The 15,637-nt window shown below is 38.6% G+C and overlaps 3 protein-coding genes across 3 annotated transcripts; all 3 read right to left on the reverse strand.

Moving 5' to 3' along the window:
* Positions 1-267: 267 nt before the first annotated feature.
* LOC130725124 (uncharacterized) lies at positions 268-1,245 on the reverse strand. The gene has a single exon (XM_057576377.1). The coding sequence runs from the start codon at positions 1,243-1,245 to the stop codon at positions 268-270; it is 978 nt and encodes a 325-aa protein (XP_057432360.1).
* A 6,491-nt stretch (positions 1,246-7,736) lies between these two features.
* LOC130725125 (uncharacterized) lies at positions 7,737-8,988 on the reverse strand. Its single transcript, XM_057576378.1, has 4 exons — positions 8,684-8,988; positions 8,496-8,548; positions 7,930-8,255; positions 7,737-7,805 (listed from the first exon to the last, which is right to left on the reverse strand). The coding sequence occupies exons 1-4, from the start codon at positions 8,986-8,988 to the stop codon at positions 7,737-7,739; spliced, it is 753 nt and encodes a 250-aa protein (XP_057432361.1).
* A 476-nt stretch (positions 8,989-9,464) lies between these two features.
* LOC130725127 (uncharacterized) lies at positions 9,465-9,995 on the reverse strand. Its single transcript, XM_057576380.1, has one exon. It carries the CDS (start codon positions 9,993-9,995, stop codon positions 9,465-9,467), a length of 531 nt encoding a protein of 176 aa, XP_057432363.1.
* Between the last annotated feature and the right edge of the window lie 5,642 nt (positions 9,996-15,637).

Genomic DNA, 15,637 nt, shown 5'->3' on the forward strand with positions numbered 1-15,637 from the left:
AACACACAAATTAAAAATACCACAATAATAACTCAAATAACTCATGAGAACACTAAGACTCAACAGAAAATAAAGACTCAACTAAAAAGGATATATTTTTGTTTTTCTCATTTTTTCAAAACTAACACTATGAAACCGGAAATAAAAAAAATCATTAAAACTAAGAAAGCAAAACGAAAATGAAATTAGAACTAAAATTACCGCTTGGGTTGTCTCCCAAGAAGCACAATTTTATAGTCTTTGTTAGACTTCACCGGACTAAGAATTCTATCCGGTGTTTACCCCATAGTGCGTTGCACTTCTGGGTTCCTTAAACTCAGCACACATTTTCACCATGTTCTTGCAAGCAATCTCAAAAGCATGAACACAGTTATTCAATTTAGAGTTAAAAGGGATAGGAGGTTTATCATCTTTCTTATTTTTTGGCTTCCATATGAAGGATTCTCCTTTCGTTTTCTCCTCTTTCTGCTCCATGTTGGCCACAACGCTTTCAAGATGAACTGGTTCAGCTTGATTTCTCAGGTTCTCCTCCTTCTGCTCTAAGTTGACAACCATGCTCATTGAGTAGACTTTCTCAGTTTGGTCGTTCTGCGTGTTCTTCTTTTTCTTCTTATTTGATGCTCCAGCTTTTTCTTTAAGGAAGAACTGCTTCAACTTCTCATCACTCCACTCGTCCATCATCTCCACCAAGAATGCATCATTCTTCTCAATTTGCTTTGGCTTCAGGTCAAATATGGTGAAAGTAATTTTCTCATCAGCTACCCTTAAAGATATTGTTCCTTTTCCCATATTTATTTTCGCTTGTGAAGTGGCTAGGAACGGTCTTCCCAGAATCAATGGTATTTTAGAGTCCTCGTCCATATCAATTATCACAAAATCCACCGGAAACTCAAACTCTCCTACTCTCACTAGCACATCTTCAACAACTCCCCAAGGAGTCACCATGGATCGATCTGCTAGTTGAAGCATCATCATTGTTGGCTTCAGCTCTCCAACATTAAGTCGCTCGAACATTGATAGGGGCATTAAGTTGAAGCTTGCCCCTAAATCACATAAAGCTCTCACTTCCTTTGAAGCCCCAAAGTTAACAGGTAGAGTGAAACTACCTGGATCCTTTCGTTTGGGTGGAAGCTTCCTTTGCAAAATAGCGCTACACTCCTCAGTCAGCTCAACGATATCGTTCTCTTCACTCAAGCTCCTTTTCTTAGAGAGTATCTCCTTCATGAACTTGGCATATTGAGGCATCTTTTCTAAAACTTCAGAGAATGGGAGGTCTACACGTAACTTTTTAAACATTGAAATAAACTTGGAGAATTGCTTCTCCAACCTCCTCTTTGCTATGTTAGTGGGGAAACGGGGAAAAAGAACTTTTGTAAACTTATTATTTTCTAAATCTACTTTTCTCTCTTTCACTAACCTATCTTCACTCTGTTCTTTTTCCTTACTTATCACTTCAAATTCACTTTTATTTCCAGCCTCAATCTTATTCTTTCCACTAATTTTTATTTTCAATTTCATGCAGAACTTTTCCACTTCTTAGAGTAACAGCAGAAATATTCTCCCTAGGACTAGGCACAGTGTTACTAGAAAACATACCTGGAGGTCTCTCAGATAATTGTTTGCAAATTTGACCGACCTGATTCTCCAGATTTTTGATTGAAGCCTCCTGGTTTTTGAAGTTATTTCTAGACTCATTTATGAAGCTATCTGTGGACACCTGAAGCTTGCTAGTAGCTTGGGCCAGTTCTCCCACAATTTCTTCTAGGCTCTTCTTCCCATTTCCTTGCTCTTGAGAGGGTTGAGGTTTTTGATCTTGACCATAACTCCTTTGATTAGAGTACTCCCTTGAATTTCCAGACTTGTCTTGATCTCTCCATGAAAAGTTAGGGTGATTCCTCCAACCCGGATTATAAGTATTTGAGTAAGGGTTGTTTTGAGGATTACCCATTGCCTTCACTAACTCATCAAATGCAGCATCTTCAGCACTCAGTTTGCGACCATCTAAACGTTGTACTATTGCATCCATCTTTTGTGACAACTTCCTGTTGGAGGCGAGAACATCATCATTTGTTCCAACTTCATGCACACTTTCCCGGTTCTCTCTATCATAATCTGACTGCGAAGATCTAGTGGCCAAATTGTCGATGATCTCAAGAGCTGTGTGTGCAGGCAATGAATCAAATGCACTATTGGCTGCTGCGTCCAACATTCCTCTCGCATACTCAAGCAATGACGAGTAAAATTTGTCCACTTGTTCACCAGCAGAAATATTATGACCTGGACACTTCCTCAGAAGTTCTTAGAACCGCTCCCAAGCCTCATACAAATTTTCAGATTTGTTTTGTTTGAATGCATAAATTTCCTGCTTCGCCTTTTTGATGCGTGTGGATGGAAAGAATTTGGTGTGATAAATTTTTCCGCCAAGTCCTCCCATGTTCGAATGTTGTTAAGGGGTTGTGACCTCAACCAATCTTCTGCAGCATCCTTCAAAGTGTAGTGAAAAAGAATCATCCGGACTGTATCCAAGCTGACTTCACGCCTTTTCAGAGACTCACAATGTCTGGTGAATCTGTCCATGTGAGCATGCGGATCCTCAGTAGCTTTACCTCCAAACTGATGATGGCTCACCAACTGAATATAATGATGTGGAATCTGAAAGTTTTCTGGTATGTCTGCTGGAAGGACAACGCTGCCCTCATATGTATAGCTCATACGAGGGGCAGTGATTTCCCTCAATGGTCTCTGAGCATCACGTTCAGCTTCTTCTTCTTTCTGGCGAAGGATCCGAGCTTCAATTTCAGTTTCCATTCTCGCTTCACATTCAACTCGGATTCTTGCTTTAAACTCCTCTTGTGTTTCAGCCATGGTATTCGCTTGATTGTACCTAGCATGCACTAGCAAACAACAGTCAGTAGCACCCGCACAAGAGTAATAAATTTAAAAAATAAAAGTCCTAACAATTAGATTCAGATAAAATACAAAATAAACTAAACACAATCCCCGGCAACGGCGCCAAAAACTTGATGTGAAAAACTGAAAGTGTACAGTTTCATCCGGGGTTTTAATTTATCGAACCTCAAGGATTGTGATAGTTTACTTCTTAATGTTACCAAATTCTCGTTGTAAGGACGAAAAGCGAAATTAAAAGAGGGTTTAGTTGGTTGATAGAACGAAGTAAGAAGAAAACGTGGAAAAGATAATTACTGATTTGAAATCACTTAGAGAAAAGCGCACCAGGGAATTGATTTCGTTTACCCTTGCTATGTTTCTACCCGCTACAATTATATATGAAATTAGTTAAATCTGTTCATGGTGCTAAGCCTATATGTTTACTTGCTAATCCCTTAGTCAAGCACCCCTTCTAGTTAATTAGTGATAGCTAATTCCTTAGAACATAATCCTAATTAACTAGAGATTCAATTTCATGTTCAGGAAAACACAAATAAATTGCTACCCTTATCCCTAAGGCGTAGAGACCCTTATTCAATTTCTTCCTAGATCCCTATCATCTACCAATTTTCCAATTGTGCAAACGATAGCATGAAACCCCTTCGCGATTGGATTCAATAAAATTAAAGAAGAAATTCATGAACTAAAATAACCATTCATATATAACTGAAACGTATCAAAACATAGTTTAGACAAAACTACATCATATCCCCAGTACAAGAGAGGATTAGTTCCTCATAGTCATAGGAAACAATTCAAGAAAAAGGTAGCAAAACATCAAAATTACAATAGAAACCTGTAAGGGATCCTAAAGAACTCAGAGCTCTGCCTCCAAAGGTCTCTCCAAATGTTTCAACGTGAAAAGATACATAAAATAGGTTAAAAACGCACTTAAATAGAGTCTGGCTGTTATTTCGCGCAAATGCGCGAATTCTGTGAAGGATTTCGCGCAAAACTGGCGCAAAATATTTCAGAAGCTAATTCCTTCGCGTAAATGCGCGAGATGCAAGAGGAAATTGGCGCAAAACTGGCGCCAAGAAATCCAGATTGCTCCAGACTTCGAGATTCTTGGCTCTCTCACTTGATTTGCACCTTGATTCAACATCTTCTCCTAAAATAACAATAATAATAAATGAAAATAATCAAAAACCAATAATAGAGATTAACTAGAAGATAGAGTAAGATACCGAATTCAAATAACTTGATTAAATCCTAATGAAATCTATAAAAATAACATAAAAAATATAGAAAAATATTAAAACTAAATGAAAACATTAAAATGCATGAACTAAGCCTAAAGTATCTTAAAATGACCGAAATATCCTAAAAACTATATTAAACTACATGCAAATAAACTAGGAAAATAGCCTTAAATCCCGGGTCATCAATGTTCTTCTTCTTCCCTTGAATCTCATTTTCTGAATTTCAATCTAAGCTTGTATGCATGCTTGCTTTATGCTTTTCTATAATCAGAACGGAAGTTTGTTATAGATTAGGGAACCGATATAGGATTACCCCTTCTATCTTTGCTACTAGGAATAGAGGAATGGTTGGGGTTTGTTGGCCTGAATTTTGTAATCTTTATGCTTCAAACAAATGTTTAAGTACACAAGGAATTTGACTTATCTTTTGGTTTGAAAGGATTATCTATATGAGGCATCGATAGGTAGTTGCTTAGGCTATAACATCAAGGAGAGACTCATGAGTTCATGTACTTAGAATGATGTACTTAAATTGACTAGTTGAGCAAGGACCCAAAGCATGTTCTTTTCTGAGTTTATGTTTATTTTTCCTTATTACTACTTCAACATATCTCTGTTTCAATAAAACCAACCTTCAAGCTCAAGGCTTAAGCTGAATCTATTCACTCACAATCCCTGTGGTTCGATATTTAAAATCGGGTGGATTCGTACACTTGCGGATTTACCAACTATTAGCTTTTTGTTGTTACTAATCGTCCTTGCCTTCTTTGAATCCTTTTAAGCTTTGTTTTAAAATTTGTAATTAATACAACATTATATATATAGAATAAACAGACCCCAAGTGACAAAGGCTCAACATATAGCCCATCTTGGACACAGTTACATAACCACAACAGATAAAACAAATTCGCTTTCACTTTTAGGTGGGCTTACTACTTAAATAAGTAGTTTTTTTCCTTTTATTTTTTGTATTGTAGGTTTATTTTCCTTTTTTCCACTCCCTTGCTACCACCACAACACCTCCTTCAGCATTGTGGCCACCGGTATACACCCTTGTGACCATCAACCCCATCCATTACAACTTCTCCTTTTTCTTATCGCCACCTTCTACTACCGCTCTAGTCCCATATTACGACCTTCTCTCACGGGCCTCTAACTTCGCTGTTGGACCAGTTGATGTCGTCCCTGCTGCTTCCACTTCTGCCTCTGTTTGTTTCGAATTTTCAGACCTCTTCTCTCTATGTTGTTAGTGTTGGATGGACCCTCATTGGTGCCACTGAAGCCAAGTTTTGGGCTTCCTTGATAATTTTCTTATTTCTTTTAGAAATTATGGGATGATTTGCTTTCATTCTTCATAGAATCACAAAAATAAATTTAGAAAAATACTGGAAGCTTCCCTCTGGCCGTAATGACAAATGACATAAGTGGTTGTGCAAAACTTGGGCGAGGAATCGTGCACGTGGAGGCTTTAGAGATGTTTTGTGAGGAACCCTACAGACTTGGTCGTGGCTCCAAACTCGGTCTAGATGCCCTCTTTCCCTTACGAAAGTCGCGTCCTTCAAAGGAAACCACTAGCTCATCAATCTTGCATGCCTCTATCGTTTATGGTCCCCGAGGATGCAGCTCCAGCAGAGTTGGATGAGTTGTTAAAATTAGAGCGTTGATTAAAAAGTAAGATTAAAGTTCTTTCTGCTCAGAAGTTGATTGGTTTCTCTGTTAATTTTGAGGTTTTTATATTCTTTTGTTGACCTTTGAAGTTTTGCATGATGTTCAAGCGAGATATGTTTGCATTGCCGTATCGCTCTTTGAGATTTATTTTCACATGATATAAATGTGATTTGGCAACCCTTTGAGTAAGTATAAAGCTTTGACTAAGTCTCCAACTAGATAACAAGAACATCAAAGTAAGAAGCATACGGGTACATCAAATTGACAATACTTAGTGGTATATTTTAAATTTCATCGGTATTTAAGGATTTTGTAATTTGCAAACAGGTTTTGTCCAACAACTTCTTCACCACTTCTCACCACCAGTGCCCCATCACCATCACTAACATCATCACCCCCGACAACCCATCCTCCACATCTTGCCTCCGACATATAAATAGCAAGGCTATATCTTGTTGTAAGGAAGTTTACTTTGCTCGAAAAATATCATAAGCTTATATCTCAGACAAGTGTGACAAACAAACAGATAAGAGAAGTGGAGTATGTGTTCCTCATTTTATTTCAGTGAATTTTCTTTACTCTTTTAATTTCCTTTACTTTTGTTGGGGAAAGATGACAAATTATATAAATAGACAACAATTCAGCAGAAGCTCCTGGATCGACTTTTCCCCTCAGTGCAATTAAAATAAGCGTTAGACAAACAACTCAGGCAACAATATTAAGCACATAACATAACAAATAATAAGACAGAGACATCAGAATTATTAACGTGGGAAAAACCCTCAAAAGAGGTAAAAAAACTCATGGGACCAAGTCAGTAAAATTCTCCACTAATAAATGAATGAGATACACCACAAGTTCTCCTGTAATCACCAGGGATCAACAGGCAAATACAATTCTGACCAATAAGGTGGATAACAACAAAATAAATCTCACCCTAAGGGTACACTGAAATAATACAAAGAGAAGGCAAAACACCAGAAGAAAAATATTAATATTACTAACACACTGACAGAATCCACCCACTGAAAAATCAGCCAAATCAGAGCACTTTAGTAGTACCACTCTTATGTCAAGTAACCAGTACATCTTTTCTTCTCCTCTCCGTCACACACTGTGTCGTCCCTTTTTTTCTTTTTCTGCGAGGCTTCTTTTTCTCTCTCTCTCTCTCGCTTACTACAGAGTCTCTCACAATTCTCTTTTTATAGAGAATTCTAAATTCCTCTCAACGGTACTATCCAGTGGCTAATCAATTCCTTGAGAATGCACACTCTCGGCTACTGTGTCTCACTCTTCAATTTTCTCCAATCTAGAGAATTATAAACTCTCATCACCACGTGACTATATCAGCAGACAAGGAAATAAGGGTATTAGAGCAACTCCAACCCCAAAATTCTTATTTGGTTTCTTAACACACTATTCTGCACTATTCCTGTGGGCTCGTACTGCCACATCAGACTTAAGAAACTCCTAAGAAACTAAAGTAGATTTTGCTCCAACCCATGATTTCTTAAATTACTATTTGAAGGGTCTCACCCGTGTCCCACCATACAACATAAATTAATAATATTTATTTTCACCCAATTTAGATTTAACATTTAATACTAAATCAATACTTCAACTTAAAAATAATTTAATTAAAATTAATACGAATTTAATTTAAATTTAATTTTACTTAATATTTAAAACAATTAAATTTAAATATCGGCATGTTAACTTGAAAGTAAAATAAAAAAGTACATTGTGTTTTTTTATAGCAAAAACAATTTTATTGAATGATAGAAATAAAGATGAAAGAAAATACATGACAACGAAAAATAAACAACAATACATTTGAAATGAAATACATAATAACACTTGAAGGTTAATTTTCATTATTCTCGTTTTCGGGAAGCTGCCAAATATGCTCCACCAAGTCTACTTGAAGTTGGTGATGAATTGACCTATCAATTTGATGTGCTCTTCTTTCCAAGATATTTCTAAAAGCTGGAATATGACCACTTACTACTTCAGCATCCAATATGTCATTATTGACCTGATCATAAACAAAATTACCTCGGTACGTGTTGCGCTCATCTTCAACAATCATGTTGTGCAATATGATGCAAACATCCATTATTGACTTCATCTCATTCGGATGCCAAAAGCGTGATGGACCACGAACTATTGCAAACCGAGATTGGAGAACGCCGAATGCACGTTCAACGTCCTTTCTTGCTGCTTCTTGTCTTTTCGCAAATTTTTGCCTTTTTTCTCCTTGTGGCATTGGGATGGTCTTCACAAATGTAGCCCACGGGGGATAGATACCGTCTGCTAGATAGTATCCCATGTTATACATTGTTTCATTCACGCTAAAGTTCACCATGAGAGCATTTCCACTCAAAACCTCATTAAAAACAGGAGATTGGTTTAGCACATTAATGTCATTGTTAGAACCTGCAATGCCAAAAAATGCATGCCAAATCCACAAGTCTTGTGTTGTCACTGCTTCAAGCATGATTGTGGGATTTCCATGATCACCTCGGGTGAATTGACCTTTCCACTCAACTGGTCAATTCTTCCATTCCCAATGCATACAATCAATAGAACCCAACATACCTGGAAATCCACGAGACTCCCCCCATTGAAGTAAGCGGGTAATGTCTTCCTAGTTCGGGCGTCTCAAGTACGTTTCACCAAATACTGCATACACACCTTCCACAAAATTCTTTAAGCACTCAATTGCAGTACTTTCACCAATTTGAACGTACTCGTCAACACTATCAGCAGGTGATCCGTACGCCAACATACGAATAGCGGCGGTGCACTTTTGTAATGGTGACAGGCCTTATCTTCCAACTGCATCGACAGACATTAAAAAGTACGGGTCATGAGACCCAAGGGCCCCTACAATTCTGAGGAACACATGCTTTTGCATTTGAAACCTTCGTCGGAAAAGCTCTTCCGTGTACACAGGATTTTCAGAGAAGTAGTCATTCCACAACCGCTCGTTCTCAGCTTCACGATCTCTCTTTATCACCTTTCTTGTTCGCTTGGGCTTAACGGTGTTGGCACGTCGTTGATAAAACTCCATCTCCTCCTGCATCATATCTTCTATAGTCGTGTCATTCATAATATCGTCAATAATTATGTCGTAAATGTTCAAGTCGGCCATATTGTTTGGATCCATTCTATGACACAATGAGAAACTATCAGTGTAATTTGATAGGAGGAAGACAATATGTGAGGACAAAAGAACTCTTGAATGTTGAGATGAATGAAATATGACATGTATAAATAAGAGAAACAACAACGGCTATATTCTCCAACGGCTATAGTCCCCAACGACTATATTCTCCAACGGCTATATTTCACAACGGCTATATTCCCCAACGGCTATATTCCACAACGGCTATATTCCCCAACGGCTATATTCCCCAACGACTATATAGAACACATAAGTAGAAACGCAGTACACATTAAGAAAAATTCGAATACTGAAATTACAACATTAATGCAGAATACATAAGTAGAAATGCTAAAATTACAACACTGATGCAATACACATAAGTAGAAATGCTAAAATTACAACACTAATGCAGAATCAATAAGTAGAAATGCTAAAATCACAACATTGGCACACATTAAGAAAGACAACAACAAGAATTAAGACATTCCTAGTTCATTCATGGCGAATTCAACTAAGCGCTGATGCGTTGCTAACTGCACCTCGTTCATTTCAGATGTGTCCTCCATAAAAATATCTTTGTATTCCTTCAATAACCACGCCTTATAAAGTTTTTTTTTTTCCTTTCTCACCTCCAGTTCTTCGGTCTTGAGCTTCTCAAAACTCGCCAGGAATCCCAGTTTAGCTTTCCCGATGGCTATCATCTCGGAGTTAGGAACATAACCGAGATCACTTGAAGCTGTGTCTCCTACATTAGCTTTCCTTTTCTGGTTCTTTTTTCCCAACGGGCGGGTTGCTGGTTGTGTGGCCTCATATTCGTCGCCCTCGATTGATGCACTCGGGTCAGACGATGTTGCATACGCCCCATCTCCTGACTTCTTCTGCCTCGTTGAACTGGTTGTCATAAATGTTCCCATCCACTTTGGTTCATCCTTCACCAACCGCCATTCATTCTCATGTTTGAAATATTTACCCATATCTACATGATATAATTGATGCGCCATAGCCATGATGTCCTTATCTGAGTGTCCACTTTTCCAATGATTGACGGCTTTAGTGTGGCAACCGACAAATTTTTGAAGATCAACATTCAATTTATTAAAATGAGATTTCAGGGATAACCATGTCCTCGAAAGAGAGGCATCGTCGCGGTACTCCTCATATTGGGCTCGGATCTTTTTCCTAAACAAATCTGACTTTTGCTCATTTCCCACGACCCGATCGGTACAAACGTTGAGCCATGATTGAAGAAGAAGTATATTATCTTTACCACTCCATTTGGTGCGTTTCTTTCCAGATTCTTCAAGATCAATATCATCTAGACCCCGTTGAGTAGAAAATTCAGGCTCATTGGGCATAGCCTCACATTGTGTACTTGAGACTTTTGAACTGCTGCTACCAGTAGGAGGTGCTGGGTATTGTGGTGGATACATGCAATATTGTGGATTGTTTGGATAAGGCATTTGTGGTGAATATGGTCCCATTTGACCCTGAGGTTGGTTTTGATGGTAGAACGATTGTGGAAACATTTGATACGAAGGATTTTGAACATTACCACCGGTGTGAGGAGGTTGGTTTTGAGGGTGACACATCTGCGGAGGTTGCCTTTGTGGTTGATACATCTGCGGATGTGGGTTTTGTTGTTGGAACATCGACATAGGTTGGCTTTGCGGGCGAATCATCTACGAATGTTGGTTTTGTTGTTGGAACACCATCATAGGTTTGCTTTGCGGGTGAATCATCTGCGGAGGTTGGTTTTGTGGCGGAAACATAGGCGAAGGTTGCAAAACTTCACTTGTAGGAGGTGTTTCATTGTCGAGCAGTGGATAGTATTGCTCATAAGGATTAGACATTTTGAGAAATTTGAGAATTTTTGGACAAGAGAGAAATTGTGGGAGTAAATGCTGGTGTTTCAAATGGTCTACTGCACTATATATAAGGTAAAGAAGCTGGGAATTGAAAAACGGTCAGAAAACCGGTCAAACCGGTCAATTTAAAAAATTCAAAAAAAAAGCCCAAACGAGCAAAAAACCGGCTCCAGCCGGTCTGGACCGGTCCATAACGGTGGGATGACCGACACAGCCGGTCACCCACTATAAATCCATTTTTTCCTCCCATTCTTCACAAACCTTCCAACCCAAGCCACACCTCACCCTTCTCCTTCCTCCTAACCCTCAAGCTCTCTCCTTCACCTTCTTCTTCCTCAAGCTCTCTCCCTTCCACGCCTCCAACCCTAGCCGCAACCCCCCTTCCACGCCTCCAAAGCCCCTCCAAACAACCTCCACCGCCAACAAACACCCACCACCAGCCACGATGCAACATCCACCGCCACCAAAACCCACCTCACAGCCATCGAAACCCACCTCACCACCACCAAACACCCACCGCCGCAACCAAAACCTACCCCAGCCGCCACCAAAGCTTCAATCAAGACCCAGATCGCCCCTCAAGCATCTGGATCAGACATGCAAGGTGCTTGATCGGTGGTCCAAGCTTTAATTTTTGCTGCTCACTGAATCTCTCTCCTCTACCTTCTAGATCCTCTCCCTTTCAACCAGATCGGACAGCAAGATGAATTTTTTTTATTTTTATTTTTGATGTAAATATTAGGAGATTGAGTGTAAAGTTTTAATTTTTATTGTAAAGTAATAATTTTTATTTTAAAGTTTGAATTTTGTTCTAATCAAATTGTCGTTTTGGTGTTCTGTTGTTCATCTTCTTCCATCTTCCTTCATTCTGTTTCTTTCCCTCTGAAATCTGAAGCAATCTGTTGAAGCAAGTGAGATAAAATATCATTTTTTAATCTAAGAAACCAAAAAGCAGAGTTCCTTGTGCCACAAGGAACTCTGCACTGTTGCTAAGATCTCAAAAGTGCCAACTAGGCATGCTCCAATGCTGCAAAAAAAAAGAAACGGTTTCTTAGCATCTCCACCTGGTCTAAGAAACCAGTGTTGGAGATGCTCTTAACCCCTTTTACCAAAACATGGGCTACAACTCACCTGCTCTTGTCTCCTTATTTTTTTTTCTTTTCTAATATATGTAATTGTGGACTCACTTATTGGTGACCCACATACAACAATTCTCCCCCTCACCAATCAAGTGAGGCCATAAGAAACCAAACCAGCTTTCTTTCTGCAAGTAGAAAACTTATCCATAGGTAAGATCTTTGTTATCATATCTGAACCATTCTCATCAGTATGTATTTTCTCTAATGAAAATTGCTTCATCTCCAGCGCTTCACGTATTCAATGATACCGAACCTCAATATGCTTCGACCTTGAATGAAAAGTTGAGTTCTTGCTAAGATGGATTGCACTCTGACTGTCACAGTATAGAACATATTTCTAATAAGAGAGACCCAACTCTTGTAGGAATTTATGCATCCACAAGAGTTCCTTTGCAGCGTCTGTTGTAACAATATACACTGCTTCTGTAGTAGACAAAGCAACACATTTCTGCAATCTGGATTTCCATGACACTGCTCATCCTATAAAAGTCACCATATATCCAGTAGGATACTGCTTAGAGCTTAACTTGAAGTGACCTGCAAGTGGAGTGCCAACTGAATTGGAATGCTCATATTAAGCCTCTCCAATACCTTTCTTCAAAATCAATACCTTTCTTCTGACTGAAACCTTTCACAACCAACCTTGCCTTGTACCTTGGCTGTGAGCTATTTTCTTCTGATTTCAACTTAAACACCCACTTGTTCTTGAGCGCTTTCTTACCATGAGGCAGCTTCACTAACTCAAATGTGTGGCTCTCATGCAAGGATTTCATCTCTTCTTGCATGACTTTGGTCCACTTCTCTTTCTCTTCATGTGACATTACTTCTTCATAGCTTTCCGGTTCTCCCCCATCGATCAGTTAGCATCACATATTCATGAGGATGATATCTCAGTGAAGGATGACACTTTCTAGTGGATCTTGTCACCTGAGGCTCTGGAGATTCCTGTGGTGGATTTTTCTCAACAGGTTCATCAACCTAGGGCTCGGAAACATCAACTATATTGCTCACATCTGCATTTACATCTACCCCATCATTAGTGAGATTGGCAAGAGGCTCTGACTCAACATCAATGTACTTGTTGACAACTTGTTTCTACTTCTCATTCTTGTCAATATCTTCAATGGTTTTTGTCTTCAAGAAAAACAACATATATGCTTCTGATAACTTTCTTGTCAACTGGATCCCAAAACCTTAACCAAAATCATGACGACCATAGCCCAAGAAGATACATTGCTTAGACTTACCATCAAGCTTTGACCTTTCATCTCTGGGAATATGAACAAATGTTTTGCAGCCAAATACTCTCAAATGATTGTATGAGACATCTTTCCCTCGCCATACCCTCTTAGGAACATCACCATCAAGAGGAATTGAAGGGAAAAGGTTGATCAGATCTACTACGGTTCTCAATGCTTCACCCCATAAGGTTATAGACAATTTGGCATGAGAGAGCATGCACGTGATTTTATCATTAATTGTGCGGTTCATTCTCTCTGCAACTCCATTGTGATGTGGAGTCTTTGGAACTGTCTTCTCAAGCTTGATTCCATGTTCCCTGCAATAATGCTCAAATGGCCCCCTGTACTCACCACCATTATCTAGTTTGACACATTTCAACAATTTACCTGTTTCTCTTTCCACACTTGCATGGAAGTGTTTGAACACATCAAGTACCTAGTCTTTGAATTTCAAAACAAAAGCCCACACTTTTCTAGAGTGATCATCAAGAAATGTAACATAATATGAATAACCACTAAGGGATTTAGCATCTATAGAGCAAACATCAGTGTGAACAAATATCTCTAATGCCCCTTGGTGCACTTCCATTTAACATCACCAAAGAAATTATGGTAACCATTTTCATCAAGCACCTGTACAGAAATCAAGCTGAGGCGCATGTAACGAATGTGCCTGATGTTCTTCAAGTGCATCTTGCATCCAATATTAGTTTCTATCCAAATATCTCTAATGCCAGAAACCTTGCTTACCCCTTGATTACCCATCTTCACCTGCCCAAAGTCTCCAGTAGTGTAGGATGTAAAATACTCACGATGAGGAGTAACATGAAATGAGGCAGCAGAATCAACAACCCATTCATTATCTAGATGTGAGATTAACATAATCATCTTGAAAAACAGCAACAACTTCACCATTCGATACAACTGCAGTAGTCTCTTTATCTTATTTATTGACATTGCCTCTTTCCCTTGATTTACCTCTTTTCAGAAATATGCACTCCTTTTGCATATGTTCAATTCTATTACAATTGAAGAACTTGATGTCTTTTATGGTCCTTGAACTTCCTCTTGACTTGCTGTTGGTCAATTCGCAAGTGTACGAATACCTCCGGGTTTTAAAATATCGAACCACAGGGATTGTGAGTGAGAATTGTTGATTTAAGTCTAGAGTTTGCAAGTTCTTAAAACAGTAAAATTCAGAAATTGGTTTTGGTTGATTGTGACAAAAGTTTTGCAAAAGAGCAATGTTGAAAATGATGTAAAGAACAAATGATGGAAAATTGCCTTGGGTTTTTGATCATCTAATCCATTTTAGTCCACCTATCCTATGCATGTGATATCTTGATTTATCTCTTGTTGTTATAGCCTATGTACTTACTAGTTGATTCCTCACAAGAGTAATTCTCTCAAACTGAAAGATAAGCCCAATTCCTTGTGTACTTAAACATTCATAAGAGGTAAATAAGCATGTATGTTCAGGCCAACAAAACTCTACCCTCACTCTATTCCTAGAAGCAAGTATAGAAGGATCTATTCCAATTCATGTCCCTAAATCATAACAAATTTCCATTTGATTATAATCTAGCCTATAGCAAAGGTGCACCAGAGCTAAGCATGCAATAAGGAATTGAAATACAAGATTGAATCAAGACTCATGCATAGAGATAGGATTCACAAACTAAAATTTCATAGAATCTCTTATCCCAAAGCAAAAAGTAAACTAGCCACTCATGGCTAGTGAATTCATAAAGGAAATGTAAAGAAAACCTGAGAAAAATACAAGTTGGAAGCCTCCCTTGGCCCCAGAGTTCTCCTCAGCTCTCAAACTTGATCAAAAAATGAGTAAAATGTCCAAATGTATCAAAGAAATTGGCCTAAGCCTTATTTATAGGCAAAATGAACGAAACTGGGCGCTCAGGCGCCAATTCAGAGCGCCTGAGCGCCAATTGCATGTTGAAAAAACATGCCTCTGACCCTATTGGCACCTAGGCGCCCATTCCCAGCGCCTAGGCGCTCAAGCTCGCCTGAAAATGACTTTTTGGCTTCTGAAACTCCTCTTTTCAATCCTCTTTATGTTCTTCATCAATTCCATGTTTCTTGGCCTTCTTTCTCCTTTAGTTTCTGCTCTCCAAACCTAACCAACAAGACAAGGAAGATTCTAGAAGCTCCAAGAGCTCATTAGCACAAGAAGTCCTTCATAAAACACAACAAAACCATGCAAGTCCTAAACTTTACTTAAAATGCAAGAAAACTACCTATAAAACTACTAAATTACCAAAACAAAGTAAAGACTAAAGAAAAGAATAAAAATGCATGAGAATGCATGAAACACTACATGAGACTCAACAAAAAGACTCAAAACAAACGAAGAAATGACCCTAAAAACACTACTAAAATAGGGTCA

The sequence above is a fragment of the Lotus japonicus genome, chromosome 6 (assembly GCF_012489685.1).
Source record: "Lotus japonicus ecotype B-129 chromosome 6, LjGifu_v1.2".
NCBI classification, from domain to species: Eukaryota; Viridiplantae; Streptophyta; class Magnoliopsida; order Fabales; family Fabaceae; genus Lotus; species Lotus japonicus.

Excerpts from the sequence above, each read along its gene's own strand:
- LOC130725127 (XM_057576380.1), bottom strand. The coding sequence starts at position 9,995 with ATGGCTATGGCGCATCAATTATATCATGTAGATATGGGTAAATATTTC.
- LOC130725124 (XM_057576377.1), bottom strand. The coding sequence starts at position 1,245 with ATGCCTCAATATGCCAAGTTCATGAAGGAGATACTCTCTAAGAAAAGG.
- LOC130725125 (XM_057576378.1), bottom strand. The coding sequence starts at position 8,988 with ATGGATCCAAACAATATGGCCGACTTGAACATTTACGACATAATTATT. Across the intron at positions 8,549-8,683 it reads GCCCTTGGGTCTCATGACCC|TACTGCAATTGAGTGCTTAA; the intron begins GTACTTTTTAAT and ends AATTGGTGAAAG. Across the intron at positions 8,256-8,495 it reads AGGTGTGTATGCAGTATTTG|GTTCTAACAATGACATTAAT; the intron begins GTGAAACGTACT and ends TTGGCATTGCAG.